This window comes from Acinonyx jubatus, chromosome D1 (assembly GCF_027475565.1).
Source record: "Acinonyx jubatus isolate Ajub_Pintada_27869175 chromosome D1, VMU_Ajub_asm_v1.0, whole genome shotgun sequence".
NCBI lineage: Eukaryota > Metazoa > Chordata > Mammalia > Carnivora > Felidae > Acinonyx > Acinonyx jubatus.
In genome coordinates, this window is record NC_069390.1 from 92,917,676 (window position 1) to 92,933,964 (window position 16,289).

Here is a 16,289-nt window from a genome sequence, read left to right on the forward strand (position 1 = left end):
GTCTAGCATTTGACTCCCCCCAAACCCTTGTATCAGGATCTATAAAATACCACTGCCTGGGTGTATGGCATCAGAACCCTCTAGTCTCCCCGCGGCCTTTTGTCCGGCCTTGATGATTTCACAGCACACCCTGGGGCGGGAGTGGGGGCCAGGTAGGGGCCAGGTAGAAGTACAAGAGCCCAGTCCTCCCAGGCTGGGTGTCTCTCCCCCGGCCTCCTCAACCTTACGCCATGTCCACAAGCAGCCGGAGAAATCTGACCCCTGAGTGCAAAGAGAAATGACAGAGCACGGGAAGAAAACGCAGCCCTGAGCTGGATACTTAACGTGGAAAACTCGAGTCCAACAGGATCATTTCCAGAAAAGTAACGGTTTTGCAAAACCAGAAAGTTATAATAAAAACTTGTTTGCATGCTCAACCCTAGTGCCTATTTTGGCTCAGTGGTGCCCCTGAGGGTGGCGCCTCCCATGTACCCTTGGTTACACACCACCCCACCCCACCCCACCCCTGCTGAGCCCACCACGGACACTTCTGTCCATTCTCCTTCCTTGAGGTCAGGAAAGCTGTGCAGACGGTTCAATTTAACTCAGGGGACCGAGTTGGGTGTGGACAGTAATTATAATACCTTGTATTTATGTCTAGCTATTTCTGGCCTGAGTTTGTTTTCCCATCCTTCAATTCCCTCTGAAGAGGTCAGTCAGCCTTATAGATGTGGCCTCTGGCCTTTCTTGTGATAGCATTCCAATGCTTATCCACATCACCTCTCCTAGAGGTGGAAGCCAGGCAGGGATTTTTCTCCTTACTCTATAGGGCAGGGCAATGGTAGGCCGGCCTTTTCAGAGCGAGTCACGGAGATGCACCTGAGAACTGCCAGTCATTTACTGAAGACTACAAGGCCAGCTTAGCCAGGGGACTTTGCCACTAAAAGACTATTCAAATCATGATCTCTGACCTGGATGATCAGCTTAGGAAAGAAAGACAGAAAGAAAGACAGAAAGACAGAAAGACAGAAAGAAAGAAAGAAAAGAAAAAAGAAAGAAAGAAAGAAAGAAAGAAAGAAAGAAAGAAAGACAAAAAAAAGATTTCACAAAAAATGTATATGGTGCTACTGATGTGTTAATTCTATTGTAAGAACTCTATAAACATCAACTCTGTTAATTCTCATAATCACCCTATGCAGCACATACTAGATTATCCCTATATTCCAGGTTAGAAAACTGAGTCACAAGAGAGCTTGAGGAACTTACCCAAGATCATAGAGATAGTAGCTGGTGGGGCCAGGATTCAAACCCAGTGCACCAGCTCCAGGGTATCTGCTCTTAACCACTAAAGAGAGGCTCCCTTGCTCAAATTCATGAGCCCCACCCAGACAGTCTGATTCCACATGTCCCCACATGATTCAGATGGCCAGCCAGGTGTCCAAAGTACTGAGTTAGTGGTTCTCAAGCTGTGGTGTGCTTGTTGCTATTCAGATTCTGGGGCCCTGGAGGTTCTAGAACCGGAACCTAGAACGTACAGTTGTAACAAGCACCTAAGGTGGTTCCAGTGACGGCGGTTCACAAAAGGCACTTTGTAGAAAACCAGTCCTGTTGCTTCACCTGGACAAGTAAACAACTCATGGGGCACCTCACTGCAGCCTGCAGAGACCATTCATTCTCCACTAGAGCGGCTGCCCTGGGGGAGGGGGAGCCGGAGGCTGTGTGAGGGCTAGTCTGTTCTTTAGCCTTGGTGACTGAGGCTGCCTTCTGACTGCGGAGGAGGAGGGGAGGGTGGGTGACTGAAGACAGCTCACCGTCCCTCCACACTTGACAGGCTGCACATCAGAGGGGGACACGCGGTTGGTAACGGGAAAAGAAAAAAAGACTGGGCGGTCTGGGCCCCCATCTTCCACTGCCGGAACAATGGCCTCTTCAAATCCCTGGCATCTGAACTGGCAGCCGGCCACCAGGAAAGAAAAGAGCTCGCTGTCCCTTTAAGGACGCCCTCTCTCCGCAAAGGTCAGAAATGCCAGCTCAGCCTGCCCAGCGGCTGCCGTTTTGCCACTTTGGTGCCCCGGGGCCCTGGGCCGTGCTCCCCCCTCCAGCTGGTTCTCTGGGCACCTGCTGTCTTCTGAAAAAGGCAGAGCACCTGGGGGGACAGCTGCCGCTCTAAATGAGGTTCAGCGGTCCATCCGGCAGGAACTGCTGATGTGCAGGGAACCCAAGACCTCATTTGCCTCTCAAAATCATTCCCCCCCAGGAGAGTCAGCCCCAAGAAAGTGGGGCTTGGGGGCCAAGGTCAGAAAGATGACTGCAGGAGGGGGGATGGGGTCAAAAAGAAAACTGACCGAGGAATGGATGCTCCAAGAGACACATGGTATTTCGTCCAGAAGAGCAAAAGCTGATGAATGAAAGATCCAGAATCACAAAGAGATGGGGGAAGAGGGTGGAGGTTGGGAGGAAAGGGCGAGGTGTGGGGTGGTGGCAGGCAATGCAGGGGAGGTGTGGGGCAAGGGCTCTCCTCCCACAGACAGGGTTCAATTGCTACCACTTTATGTAACCCGGGCAGCTTCCCTAACTTCCCTGAGCCCCAGTTTCTCTGTAATTTGGCGTTTACTGAACAGCAAATAAATACCAGAAACTAATAATGGCTGCTATATTAGCATACTAGCCACTCCACGTGGGTCTCCCAGGCAGCTCAGATGGTCAGACTATGTGCTCAAGAAGCCTGAATCCTAGACCACACCACCAGTTCGAAGTCATCTTGCAAACATGTGCCATGAGGAAAAGGGGCACTCATTTAGCAAACGGCATGGGTTGGTGCAAACCAGGATTCTCCTGGAAAAACAGCTCAAAATTAGTTATCTATTCGTAATATAAAGCAGGGGTCGGAAACTTTTTCTGTAAAGGGCCAGATAGCAAATATATTGGGCTTTGCAGACCACAGAGTCCGCCATCAGCACTGAACTCTTACTTTCGTAGGGTTAAAACAGCCATGGACAACATGGAAAAGGAAAGAACGTGGCTGTGTCCCAATAAAACTTTATTTACAAGAAGAGGAGGCAGGCTGACGGAGGGCTTTAGTGGAAGAAAGGGTGAAATCCTTACGGGATTTATTCCTTAAGGAATAAAAGATATGGAGGCAGAAACCCATTTCTTGCTCTTCTATGCTGTGATTGTATTGTACCCACTAATTTGATTTCCAAGAAAAGCTTCCGGCCAACACCAGCCGACTGCAATGACTCATGCTGGATTCTTCGGCATCTAGGTCCAGAGTTTGCTTAGCATCTCTTTGCCCTTCCAAGCCCTCTTTTTCTTGTTCTTCTGGACTTCGATTCCTTGAGATTGGAAGCTCAGAAGAGGCAGGGTCTCCTTCCTCGGCAAGGTTAGCGAGGTACTGACCAAATGGCCCACCCTTCGAGGTGTCCTCCTCAGCATCCCTCACCGCGAAAACGTCCACTGCCTGCCCAGCTTCCCAGGCTGCGGCGGGCCGGGGTCCTTCACGTCTGTCCATCTTCCTGAATGGCTATGCATCTCAGTGCTATGCCTATTTTTACTCATTCAGGGGAATGTCTACTGTATGGTGAGTAAACCTTAGAAAAGGCCAACTTCACCTCCGTCTTGAGTGGAGCTGGAAAAAGGCTGATACGGTACGTCCTCTCAGAGGGCCACCCTCCTGTTCCTTGCGTTCCGTTCCCACTCCCTGGAGTCTTTCTACCCCAGAGCCCAAGCACTTCAAGAATAACTTTCCTCAACTGTACAAACAACGTTTGTCATGACAATTTCTAACTGGCACTAAAAGCAGGGAGCATAAAAAAAGCTGAGAAATGAGGAAACAGATCAAAAGCAAAGGAGGTGGGAAAAAAAAAGCAAAAAAAAAAAAAATCACTACTTCAAATTAAAAAAAAAAAAAAAAAATACTGCTTGCTTACATCATTCTATCTGCATAAAATGACCTCACTCCACGAATCCCTCCTATGCGGCCCCAACATTCCTTCAAAAGCTCTGCTCTCTAGGGGCGCCTGGGTGGCTCAGTCGGTTGAGCGTCCGACTTCAGCTCAGGTCACGATCTCGCGGTCCGTGAGTTGGAGCCCCGCGTCAGGCTCTGGGCTGATGGCTCAGAGCCTGAAGCCTGCTTCCGATTCTGTGTCTCCCTCTCTCTCTGCCCTCCCCCGTTCATGCTCTGTCTCTGTCTCAAAAATAAATAAATGTTAAAAAAAAAAAAAAAAAAGCTCTGCTCTCAATGCACCTTCCCCAGGGCGACTTCCCTGATGAACTCCCCCATATCTCTACAGCATCCCCTGGAATGCTCCAGTGTGCTTCACTGTTGCTTATGTACCTAATGCATGGTGTATGTCAGCCTACGGGTCCTAACCCTTATAATGCCACCTGCTCAAAACCCACATGGTAACTTTTCCTTCTTCCACATGTAACTGGCCAGTGCTCTCCTGAGACTGTTGCTTTGGCCAAGGCTCTGCTTCAATGGAACAGCTCCTGCTATCTCACGGTATCGTCAGTGACCTGTTACCACTGTTCACACCACCATTCCTTCCTTCATTCATTCAGTCATTCGTGCATTCAATAAAACACACGTGGAATATTCACGTGCCAAGCAGTATCCCACAGATGGTCGTTCATCTCATGTGCAAATTCATTTAATCCTCAGGCCAGACTATTATTAACATGTAACTGGCACACAACAACAGAGGTGATTTCAGAAGGAATTATGGTAAATGTGGGCACCTGCTGGAAAAGGATAGACTGTCGTACTCTGGAAAAGAGGTGCTCATCTACCTGGTGCTCTGATGCCAGGAAAATGGACGGGACCTATCACAGTCCCCTCTGGGCCTGTGCTGTGTAATTTAATCACCCGGGTTTTATAAAAGTAGATGCAATTATATGTCAAAATGAACCGATGCATTAAACTTTAAAAAACCAAATCCCAGAAGGACTCAAAGAAAGCAAAAGTGAGTGTGTATATGGTACTGGTTTGGGAGGAACTTTCTGTGAATAATGCCAAACACAGAAACCATAGAGGACAAGAGTGATTAATTAACTGGATCACAAACAAATACACTTCTATGTGCCGAAAACAGCCTGAAGTTAAGACACACCGCCCAGGGAAAATACTTATTACATGTATGACCTAAGGGTGAATATCCTTATTCCAGTCGAGTCCTGAGAGATGAAAAAGACAAACACCTCAACAGGGAGGTGGGCAGAGAACAAAAAGGTATTTCACAGGAGAAATATACGTGGGTAATAAGGAAATTAAAAGCATGTCACCAAGTATCAAAGAAAGAGACGCAAATGAATGCAACTCTAAGATATCACTTGTGGATTATCAGATTGGCAAAGACTAAAAAGAATGGTAATGCCGAGGCACGCAAGGACAAGGGGAAGGAACAAACACTCATAACTTGCTGGCGGGTGTATAAATTGGAACGACCTTTGCGAAGGGCAACTTGGCACTCTGTATTAAAGCTGCTGACCTAGGGGCGCCCCGGCTGGCGCAGTGGGTAGAACATGCGAGTCTTGATCTCAGGGTTGTGACTTAAGCTCCACATTGAGTGTAGAGATTACTTAAAAATAAAAACGGAAAAAAAAAAAAAAAAAAAAAAAAGCTGTTGACCTAGAAATCTGGCTTCTAAGGTATTTACTTGAAGAATGTTAGTATGACATTATTTTTAATCTTGAGGAATAAGAAATAACCTAAGTGTCAAACAGGAGGAGAATAGACAAGTACTTGCATATTTGCAACACTGCCCCTTAAACGTAATTATGTAAATCAATACTTACTATTATAGAGAGATCAGATGCTGTTAATTAAAGGATTCCAGAACAGTGTATAGAACGAATTATAAGTTTCACCTATGTTTATCTATGTATAGTATACATAGAAAAAATAGCTCAAAGGATAAAAACCGAAATATTAACAGTGATTATCACTGAGGGGTGGTATTATGATGGAGTTCTTTTTGACTTTCTATTTTCTAATGTTTCTACCAACATTAGAATACGCAGAGGCAATCGGTGATGCAAAAAACCATAAATATTCAAACAAGTTAAAACTACTGATAATCTTTTTCTGGAAAAAAGCTCTTTACTTCTGATTTTTGGAAGAGAGAAAATATGTAAGAGAAGTCTGAAAAGCAGAAAGGACTATACAAATCCAAGAGGGCCATCAATTATCCAACAAATCTGTTCTGGGCACCAACTTTGTGCAGAGCCTTGTAGAGAGCACCAGAAGATAAAACAAAATTTGGAATGACTCTCTCGTTTCGGAAAAGATTTAATATGTTATGAAAGACAGAATGATGCTTTAATCCAAGACTGAAATGATGGGGATCCAACGGAAGTGCACAGAGAATGGGAAAGGACGAATTAATTCCTCACTGGAGATGAGATAAACCTGGGGTGGACTTCTTCAAGGTGAGAATGAAGACAAGTCTGAAAGAGAAACGGGATTTCTACAGCCAAAGACCGGAGAACCATAAGCAAAGGGGTAACATAACGCAAGACTGCAGTGATAGGACACAGTACGTGGGCGACACGCCCCTCGCTAAGGAAAGGAGTGTTGGGATGGTGGGGACAGTAGAGCCCCGTGGAAGTGTGGGGTGACGAGGAGGCTGGACAGTCACCATGGAGCCAGAATGGGGAAGGCCTTAAGTGCCATGCCCCAGTGTCCGCTGTATTTTGTAGGTTCCTAGGGGCCAAGTTCAGTTTTAGGGGTCGGAAATCTGACCTGTATGATAGCTGAATCATTAATGGACCCCAAGAGTTCCAGGAAGAGATGAGGTTATTCAGCCATAAAAGGGGGAAGAAGTGCTGACACAGGCTACGACTTACACGAATCTTGAAAACATTATACTAAGTGAAAGAAGCCAGTTCATGATTCCATCCATGAAAAGTCCAGAACGGGGGACTCTACAGAGACAGGAAATAGATGAGTAGTTGCCGGGTTGTGAGGGTTGGGACGGGGGTGGGGGGGGGGGGGTTACTTGCTAAAATGTACGGACGGGGTTTCTTTCCGAGGTGATGAAAATGTCCTCAAATTACCTGTCTTGTTGCACACATCGTGAATATACTGAAATCCACTGAATTGTACACTTTAAATGAGTTGTGTGGTATGTGTATTATATCTCAAGAAAGCTTTTAAAAAAAGAAGAAGAAGAAAAAGCGATCAGCCAGGTGGCTACTGCAAAAGGCCAAGCAAGGCATGGAAGGTTGGTTATGAATTAGGACAGTGACAGTAAGTCATGGGAAAGGACAGAGGACAAACCAGAGAGGCTGCAAAGAGAACTAACTATGTGGAGAATGAGGAAGAACAAAGGAAAAAATAGCTCTGAAGCTTCCAACGTGAATGATTAGGGCAAGAGGATGTGAAGAGAAGGCTGGCTGGGAGATTATCATAAATATGCTTTCTGCGCAGCCAGGGGCTTGGCCCCTGCAGGCAGCGAGGAAGCAGAGAGAGAGAGGTGAGGGCCTGGAGTTCACAGCCCTCCTCCTGGCAGTGGTGGTGAGAGACATCTTTTGTGACTGGTGACAATTACCAATTCTGTTTAGCAGGAGGGATCATCTCAAAAGTGGTCCTAACTTAGGCTTGGAATATACTCGGGGGAAGGTACACAGAGAAAGAAGGTTAGGACGGCAGTAAACAAGAAAAACCAATCGTACAGCTACACACACAATAGTGTCAGCATTTAACAGAGCGGAGTACTGCTCTAGGTCCAGAGTTTTGTAAAAAGGAGTACCATCACGGCTTCCATAAACGTAATGGCTCATACAAAGACGGCTCAAGAGGTGAATGGCAGCGGTTAGCTCCTCTTACCAATGCGCCTCCCAGGAGTACAGATTTACTCCACTTGTTTGTATCAAAGAAGACAAGAGCATGAAGTAGAAACGCTTGGTTCACGGAATCAGAGATTAAAAAAAAAAAAAAAGCTGTTTGAGGGGCGCCTGGGTGCCTCAGTCGGTTAAGCATCTGACTCTTGATTTCGGCTCAGGCCGTTATCTCACAGTCTCATGAGTTTGAGCCCGACGCGGGGCTCTGTGCTGACAGCACAGAATCTGCTTGGGATTCTCCCCCTCTCTCTGCCTCTCCCCTGCTTGCGCTCTGTCTCTCTCAAGATAAATAAACTTAAAAAAAAAAAAAGTCATTTGAACAAGCAAGGGTCAACAGAAACTCCATAAATAAGAGTATGCTTTAGACTCAAAAGACGGCTAAAAAATAATAATCATCACGTGCACAGCAGATCACCTCCAAAAGCCCAGTGGTGACAGTTCCCAAAATTTGCATCCTGGGGCTTGTGGAGTTGAGCCTCTGGGAAACAAAGGCGTTTTGCATGTCATAATGCCACCGGATATAAACTCCGACCATTCAGTAAGGCATAAAGAGTTGAGGTCGCTGCAGGGAAGCTATTATGAAACAGTGAGGCTCCCAGTCTCAGGAGAATGGGTCCAAAAAAAGATCTTAACTGGAAGATAAATCTATTTGCACTCCAGCAGGAGAGGGATCTGAGTCCCTCTGTGGAATTTTCCTACAATATGCAGCACTGGGAGTCCAGGTCTGGCTCCCCACTACTTTAGTCAAGCCCCCCACCCCGCCGCCCCAAGGCAAGGACTGGTTGCTCCTGGTCTTTGTGTTTCTACCACGAGCCCAGTGGCCACTCCAGAAATGTTCACATAAACAAACGAATAAATGATTAAGAAGAGGACGGCAAGAATCCAGTGGGAACTTGAGACTATTAAAGGGTCCTGTACTCCAGAGAACCTTAGCCTGAAGTCCATGGGCATCCAGAAGAGAGAAAATCTGCTGTTCTAATCTCAACTATCATCTTAGAGATGTGGGCGCTGGTGCCTTGACGAAGAAGGTCACACGCTCAGTGAGTGGCAGAACATATCCTAGCCTCCAGTTAAGTGACCAAGTGACCATACCCGGAGGGGGCAGCAGACAGAAGAGTTCCAGCAGCGAGACTAAAATACATGATTTGGGAGGCTGTTAACTTCAAAGAAGGAGTAAAACTGACTGAAAGTAAAACTTTCCTGGCTGTTCCAGGAAAGATCATGATCAGAGTTCTCTGTATCCATCCAGGGCGTGAGAGACAACTGTGGATGTTAAGTATGTGGAGAGCCAGGTTATGACCATGCTCTCTTTTTGCACAATGTCAAACGTAAGACAATGAAAATTTTAACAGCAGCTTAACCTTTATAAGGTTACAATGGGCCAGGCCTCCCCCTGAGTACATGCTCAGGAATTATCTTCCCAAAGCCCTCCAAGGCCAGGTGGGATTAGCCCCATTTTATAGATGAGAAAAATCAAGGCTTGACAGAGTAGGTAACTTGCCCAGAATCACCCAACCAGAAAGGAACAGAACCACCTACGCCTGTCCCTTAGGGTCCCCCACAGAGCTAAAGGGAGGGAGCCCTGTGCTAGGGGCAGCCATTCGAGAACAGAGTCCATCAGAACAAAGAGGCACTGCCTGAGAAGTGTAACATACCCGTAACATACCCCCTGGGGGGGGGGGGGGGGCAAGAGTACTTGGCCCAGGTGCAGGTGCGCAGGTACGCAGTCAGTGCTCAGTCCCCAAGACCTGCATTTTCTGGGCCTTATTCTTCCAGCCTTTGAATATTTTCACAAATCTTATACAACAAACAAACAAACTGAATGGCTTTCGAATATTTAGGCATTGTTATAATGCTTAACTGGATGATGAACAATGTTTAATTTTTCTCCTTTAAGTTGAACAGCTACACATTATATACTTTCTTTTGGATGCATGATACATTCTACAAATTAAAAACAAAAAACAGGGGCGCCTGGGTGGCTCAGTCGGTTAAGCGTCCGACTTCGGCTCAGGTCATGATCTCGCGCTCCGTGAGTTCAAGCCCCGTGTCGGGCTCTGGGCTGACAGCTCAGAGCCTGGAGCCTGCTTCAGATTCTGTGTCTCCCTCTCTCTCTGACTCTCCCCCGTTCATGCTCTGTCTCTCTCTGTCTCAAAAATAAATAAAACATTTAAAAAAATTTAAAAACAAAAAACAAAAGCAGTTTTTTTTTTTAAATAAACCCTGACCCAGCCCCAAAGTGAAGCCACCAGATCAGCAATGACAAGGGTCATGGTTCAGCACAGAGGTGAACACTCTGAAAAACTGTTCTACTATATGATCGCCTGATACAAACGACACCACTCCCCAGAAAGACCACCCCACCTCCACGCCAAACCCTTCCTAAGTTGTTAAGTTTAAAGCTCTAAACTTTGGGGGCACCTGGGTGGCTCAGTCAGCTAAGTGTCTGACTCTTGATTTCAGCTCAGCTCATGATCTCATGGATCGCCAGATCAAACCCCACTTCAGGCTCTGCACGAACAGTAAGGAACTGGCTTGAAGATTCTCTCTCCTTGCTCTCTCTGGCCTTCCCCCATGCGCTCTCTCAAAATAAATAGACATTTAAAAATAAATAAATTAAATAAAGCTCCAAATTTCTACCAATAAACACTTTTCCCACTAAGTCAAGTACTTAAGTGTAGAGGTTAAGAGCACAGGCTTTACAGACAGACAATTTCAGTTTTATCCCAGTTCTGCCAATAACCATGGGGTCCTGGCCCTGTTACTTAAACCTCTTTTGAGACACAGTTTCCTTACCTGTAAAAAAGGGATAAATACCACCTTCCCTGTCGAGTTGTGTGAGGGTTACATGAGATAACAAAGAGAGAAGGGGGGGATAGAGAGAGAGAGGGAGAGAGAAGGGGAGGAAGGGAGAAAGGAAGATGGAAAGGGAGGGAGGGGGAGAAGAGAGAGAGAGAGAAAGAGAGAGAGACAAAGAAAGAGAAAGAGAGGAAGGAAGGAAGAAAGAGGTGCATCGGGGCGGCTCAGTCAGTTGAGCTTCAGACTAAACTTCAGCTGAGGTCATGATCCCAGGGTTGTAGGATCAAGCCCTGCGTCCAGCTCCTCGCTGAGGGTGGGTCTGCTTAAGATTCTCTCTCTCCCTCTCCTCTCTCCCCCACTCATGCGCTCTCTCTAAAATAAAATAAATTAAAAAAGGAAAGAGACAAATAAAGAAAAGCTCACAGAAGCATTGTTTTTAATTTGCAACACTATTCTTCTTGCCTGCTCTCAAACCACCCACTTACGCTCCAGGCCCCAGAACATCTTGCCCACCAAGTTTGGAAATACATCTCCACCCTCTGTGGTCATCCTGAACCCGAGGGCTTCTCCCGGCTGAGTACAGCAAGCCCGCACGCCTCTGCCTCACCTGTGAGACGATCCTATTGGTAGGTGGAACCTGTCTTACCATTTGAGTATCTACCCCCGTGTCCCCACACACCCCTGCATTCTGATCAGGCCATGCAGCTCTTGCTCGCTGCCACCAGCCCCTCACTGTGGTTTCTGTGGTCTAGTTCTTGCTCCTTCCCTGTCTAGTTCTTTCTCTTGAAATTTCGGGCGTCCTCGTCGTTCAAGGCTCAACCCTCAGGAGGGCTGGGTGGCTCAGTCGGTTGAGCATCGGACTGACTCTTGATTTCGGCTAGGGTCACGATCACAGGGTTGTGGGATCAAGCCCTGCGTCAGCCTCTGCATTGAGCATGAAGCCTGCTTGGGATCCACTCTCTCTGTCTCTCCTTCTACCCCTCTCCCTGACCCACAGTCTCTCTAAAAAATAATAAAAATAAATACATACATACATACATATTAGGCACTCGTTCTACCTCCTGTTCAGCCCTTCTCCATTTACTTTGCCCATTACTGCTCTGTCCCTCTCCGTTCTTGCATACCTTTCTAGTTGTAATTCGTCTTCATTAAACACCTTCATAGATTACCTTGCCAAATTCTTCTAACTTTTCAAGAGTATCAGTCTTCTCTCTCCTCACGGGCAAAGCCCATGTTCCAACTGCTTTATAACTGTGGTGGTTAAGAGCACGATCTTAAGTCAGACTGCCAGCTTGAACACTTTAGGGGCTGTGTGACCTTGAGCTGATGACCTAACCTCTCTGTGCTTCGGTTTACTGATTTGTAAAACCTACACCATAATAACATATAGCTCAAAAAAACAGCTCTGGGCTAATATATAGAAAACATTTAAGATACGTGTGATACAGTAAGTTATAGCTAATACTATATAATAGCTAATACAGAAGTATTAGCTATTACTATTAATAACCTTATCCTTACTATTATCCTTATCCTTACTATTAATATCCTTATCACAGTCACCGTTACGGTTTTTTGAACACTGTTATAGCGTTTCGAATAAGACCGCTAGCTCTAAAGTATCCAGTGAAAACATACCACTTTGCTGCATTTGAGAGGCATCTTTATCCGTCTAAAATAGGGGGCAACAAACTTTGTGTAAAAGGGCTAGACAATAAATAGTCTAGCTTTGTGGGCCATAGGTGTCTGTCGTAAGTGCTCAGTTCTGACACTGTACCACGAAAGCAGCCACAGACAATGTCATACGCCAACGAGTGTGGCTGGGTACAAATAAAACTTTATTTATGGACATTAATATCTTAATTTCATATAATTTTCACATGTCATGAAATACCACTCTTCTCTTGATTTTTTTCAACCATTTAAAAAATGTAAAAACAAACAAACCCCCAAAACATACTTAGCTGCACGAAAACAGGCAGCAAGTTGAACTTGACCCCTGGCTGTTGGGTGCTGACCCCTGGTCTAAGGTTACACAAGTCCTTCCATGACATTTCAAATCAAGGCCTTTATCCTACAGGCAATAAGAAAGCCATCATCGGGTTTTCAGGAGGGGGGGTGGGCCCATGGATGCACTTCCATAAAAGCAGCTATGTGGCCATGACTGGTGCCCAGCAAGACTCCTGGTTCTCCTGCCCTTCAGAAGCCTACTGTTTCCCGGCCTTCCTGCGGTCAGGCCACGTGATGAGTTCTGGACCATGCTGAAGGGCAAGGGCAGCATGCTTGCTTCCGAGGAGAAGCACCGAAGAGCCAGGCTCTCCTGCCCCCGACCTCTGCAGTGACTGCGGAGGGGGCGCCAGGAGACTCTACGGCCTAGATCACCGAGCCACCGTATGCCTCACAGAGGACAGCCTCCCTGGGGTCTTTTCCAGAGCCTCAGAGGGGCTTGCAGCGCTCAAGAGTTAGCGTACGATGAGTCAAGTTACTGAGTTTGGAGGGGGCGGAGGAGGACAGTGGTTGCTGTCAGAGCAGAACCTAGCCCACCCAGTTTAACTCAACATCTTTGTGCAAACAGGAACCAAAGAACGGCGTTAAGGGTAAGGACACATAACGACATCTAGCAGTTATCTACTTTACCCAGTCTTTCACCTTAGCTCATTTAGGAAACAAACATCCGGCCTTCTGGACAAGGGATCAGAAGCGTTCTATCACGAGAAGCCCCAAACCATCTCTTCCAAAAATGAAATTCAATGACAAAAAGTCTCCGAATGGCCAGGAGAAAGGGTCTCTAACCAGAACAAAGAAGCCCAAGTGCCCCCTCTCCGCGGGGGGGATCCACTCAAAGACCCCCAGCGGACCCCTGAAACCACAGGCGGTACCAAACCCTAAACAGACGACCCTTTTTCCTAGAGGTACACACCTGTGATTAAGTTTAATTTACAAATTAGGCACAGTAAGAGATTAACAACAAATAATAATAGAACGATTATAATATACTGTAATAAAAGTTCTGTGAATGCGGTCTCTCTCATACACACACACACAAAATGCCCTATTCTTCTATACTCACCCTTGTTGTGATGATGTGAGATGATAAAATGCCTACGTAAGAGGAAGATGTGAGGGGAACAGGGGGGTGTCATGGCACTGTGTTGGGCTCCTACTGACCCTCTGAGGACACGACAGGAGGGTCACCTGCTTCCAGACCACAGCTGGCCACGGTAGCTAACACCTCACGAAGCAAAACCACGGATAAGGGGGGACTGCTGCCCTTCCAATCTGATTTGCTTTGACACCATCCCTGCCAACCATCTCCCATCCTAATACAGTACATTTCTTTCTCCTTAGACTAATGATAATGGTGGCAAGAAGAACAATAAATCATGCGGCCTGCCACTCATTTCAAGCCAGGTACAGTTCCCAACGTAGAAACCTGGGTAAGAGGTGGGAACGGCCTACCCTTTGAAAAAAAAAAAAAAATCTGTAGAGTCAGATCACAGCTGTCCTGATCACTCATGGGATTTAAATGCTTAGGTGACCGGCACTCCGTGCCCTGGATGTGACAGACCATGGGGAAATCCCCGATTCCCTCCCACCAAATAATAAAGTAAATCTTGCACTGTTAGCTAGAGGGTGTGCCTGGTGGGGGATGTTTGTAAATGAGCATTTAATATTTTCAAATGAAGGGGTTTTTTTTTTTTAGTGTTTCCTGCTGGCTAGGGAAGCACACCAGAGTCCACATTACCAGCGACTGCTCTGTAAGAACTGTGGCCTTTTTCTAAACCAGGAGTGAAAAGGAAGCTGACAGACAGACTAATCCGCCCAGCACTGTCATTTAACCCTGCTTTCAAAACAACTACCACCCAAGGCAAACAGAAGTCACCTACCAAGGCCACACAGCAGGCGCGGAGGTGGTTACAAGGTTTGGATTCTTCAGAGTCCAGTCGGCTCTCCAGAATCTCAAGCTACTGAGCGACCCCAACCTTCACTGCAGCTCACCTCCCGGTAAGCATCTGAATGCCTTGGGAAGCCTGGCTCTGAAGGAGGTCACACGCAGGCCTTCCTCCTCCTCGAGAGAAAATTTCTCACAGAAAGAACCTCAAATGAGAAAAGTATAACCTGGTCTGGACCCTTCCCAGAGAAAGAAATTCCAAACTTTTTCTTTATGTCTAAGTTAAATCCTCCCAGGCACCGTCACCCGTTTCTCCTTTCACGGGTCTACAGCAGGGCTGAAGAAGGAACAGTGTTTGCAGGTCCGAAGGAAAAACACTTGCAAACACTTGTTTGCAGGTCCGAAGGAAAAAAAACATACTGGATGGCTGATCTTTGGTATCTAATGAAATACGGATGATCACAAATCTCCATGAAACACGGAGGAAATCGAAAATGAAGTTCGGTCCCCGCTACCTGGGGAGGCCCTAAGTGAGCAGGGTCCCTCACACAGCGCTCACATTCCTCAAGAAACGGGGTGAAAGCTCACTCACCTGCTCAAACACAAACAGGAGCTCAAAACTTCTCTATGTGCGGACCACGGCCTGGCCACAGAAATGCTTCCCCTGCAACGTGTCGAGAACTGTACTCTCGTTCCTCTATTTTCCCAGAACCACATTCTTGCAGCACATGGGCTTTCCTGAAGGTCTGGCAGAGCCTCCAGGCTCTGTGAAGACCGCACCCACCAACCCCAACAGATGTGAGGACCGGGAACACAAGGACAGCGAATGAAGACAGATGTCACTGCAGTCTGCCAAGTCCTCTGGGGGCCAAAACAATCTGTACATGGGGCACTCCACCACACTGGAGAGCTTCTTGGTGTTGGGACCCTACAGGATTTAGGAATATCCTTACATATTTCTCACACACACACACACACACACACACACACATAAACAAACAAACAAACAAACAAACAAACAAACAGAAACTCTGTAGAAGCTCAGGACTGGTGAATGCCTCTTTAAAAACATTACATGGCTTCCAAATTGTCTGTGCTCCCAACTCTGCTTTGGCACGGCCCCATGTGTTTGCACGTGCCGTCTCCTCCACCGTTGCCCTTAACCTCGTGCACCAAGTTATCTGAAGGCAGAATCACAGAGTCATCTTTGGAGAGAGTCTAAAGACCCTGTCAGGGGAGGCTGAAAAAGCAGGATTTCCCTCTCACAATCCAGCCGCTGTCAATCATGGCCACGTGCCTTCATCAGCATCATCCAAAAGCATCCCCTATGATAACCTCCTAACACCATGAGGGGCAGTATTAGTGCTGTACAAAGCACAGCCTCTACTTACCTAACATTGGCCAGCCTTCGAACCCCCTACTCAAATGCAATTACTCTGGGAAGCTTCCGGATCACCCCAGCTGAAATGAATCCCAACCTCCTCTCACTGTCTACAGTGCTTGTTGTCTATTGCATGTATCTGTTCTTTAGCATTTACTGACTTGTTTTGGAGAGAGAGAGAAAGTGTGTGTTTGTGTGGGGGTGTGTGTGCATACAGGGTGGCTGAAACTTATTCTATCTGTGAAGCTACCAGTCCCTAGAAGTCAGAGGCAATGCCCTTACATTTTTTTAGCCCCCACAATGCCTAAGCACAGGACTGTGAAAATAACAATTACTTGGCCAACATTTGTAGAATGAAGGGAAGAATGAATAATGGACGTACAGACCCTGACTCTG

General features: G+C 46.7%; 1 protein-coding gene across 12 annotated transcripts in view; it reads right to left on the reverse strand.

The window, feature by feature from the left end:
• The window catches only part of GRAMD1B (GRAM domain containing 1B), a 237,700-nt gene that overhangs the window by 72,810 nt on the left and 148,601 nt on the right, over positions 1–16,289 (reverse strand). Inside the window, exon 1 of one of the 12 annotated variants that reach the window (XM_053203947.1) lies at positions 1,246–4,177. The exons of the other annotated variants lie outside the window; for them this stretch is intronic. Within the exon in view, the coding sequence (XP_053059922.1) occupies positions 1,246–1,394 (149 nt within the window). The 5' untranslated portion in view covers positions 1,395–4,177. Of the gene's footprint in view, positions 1–1,245; positions 4,178–16,289 lie in introns of those variants that run through there. 12 annotated transcript variants of the gene reach the window in all.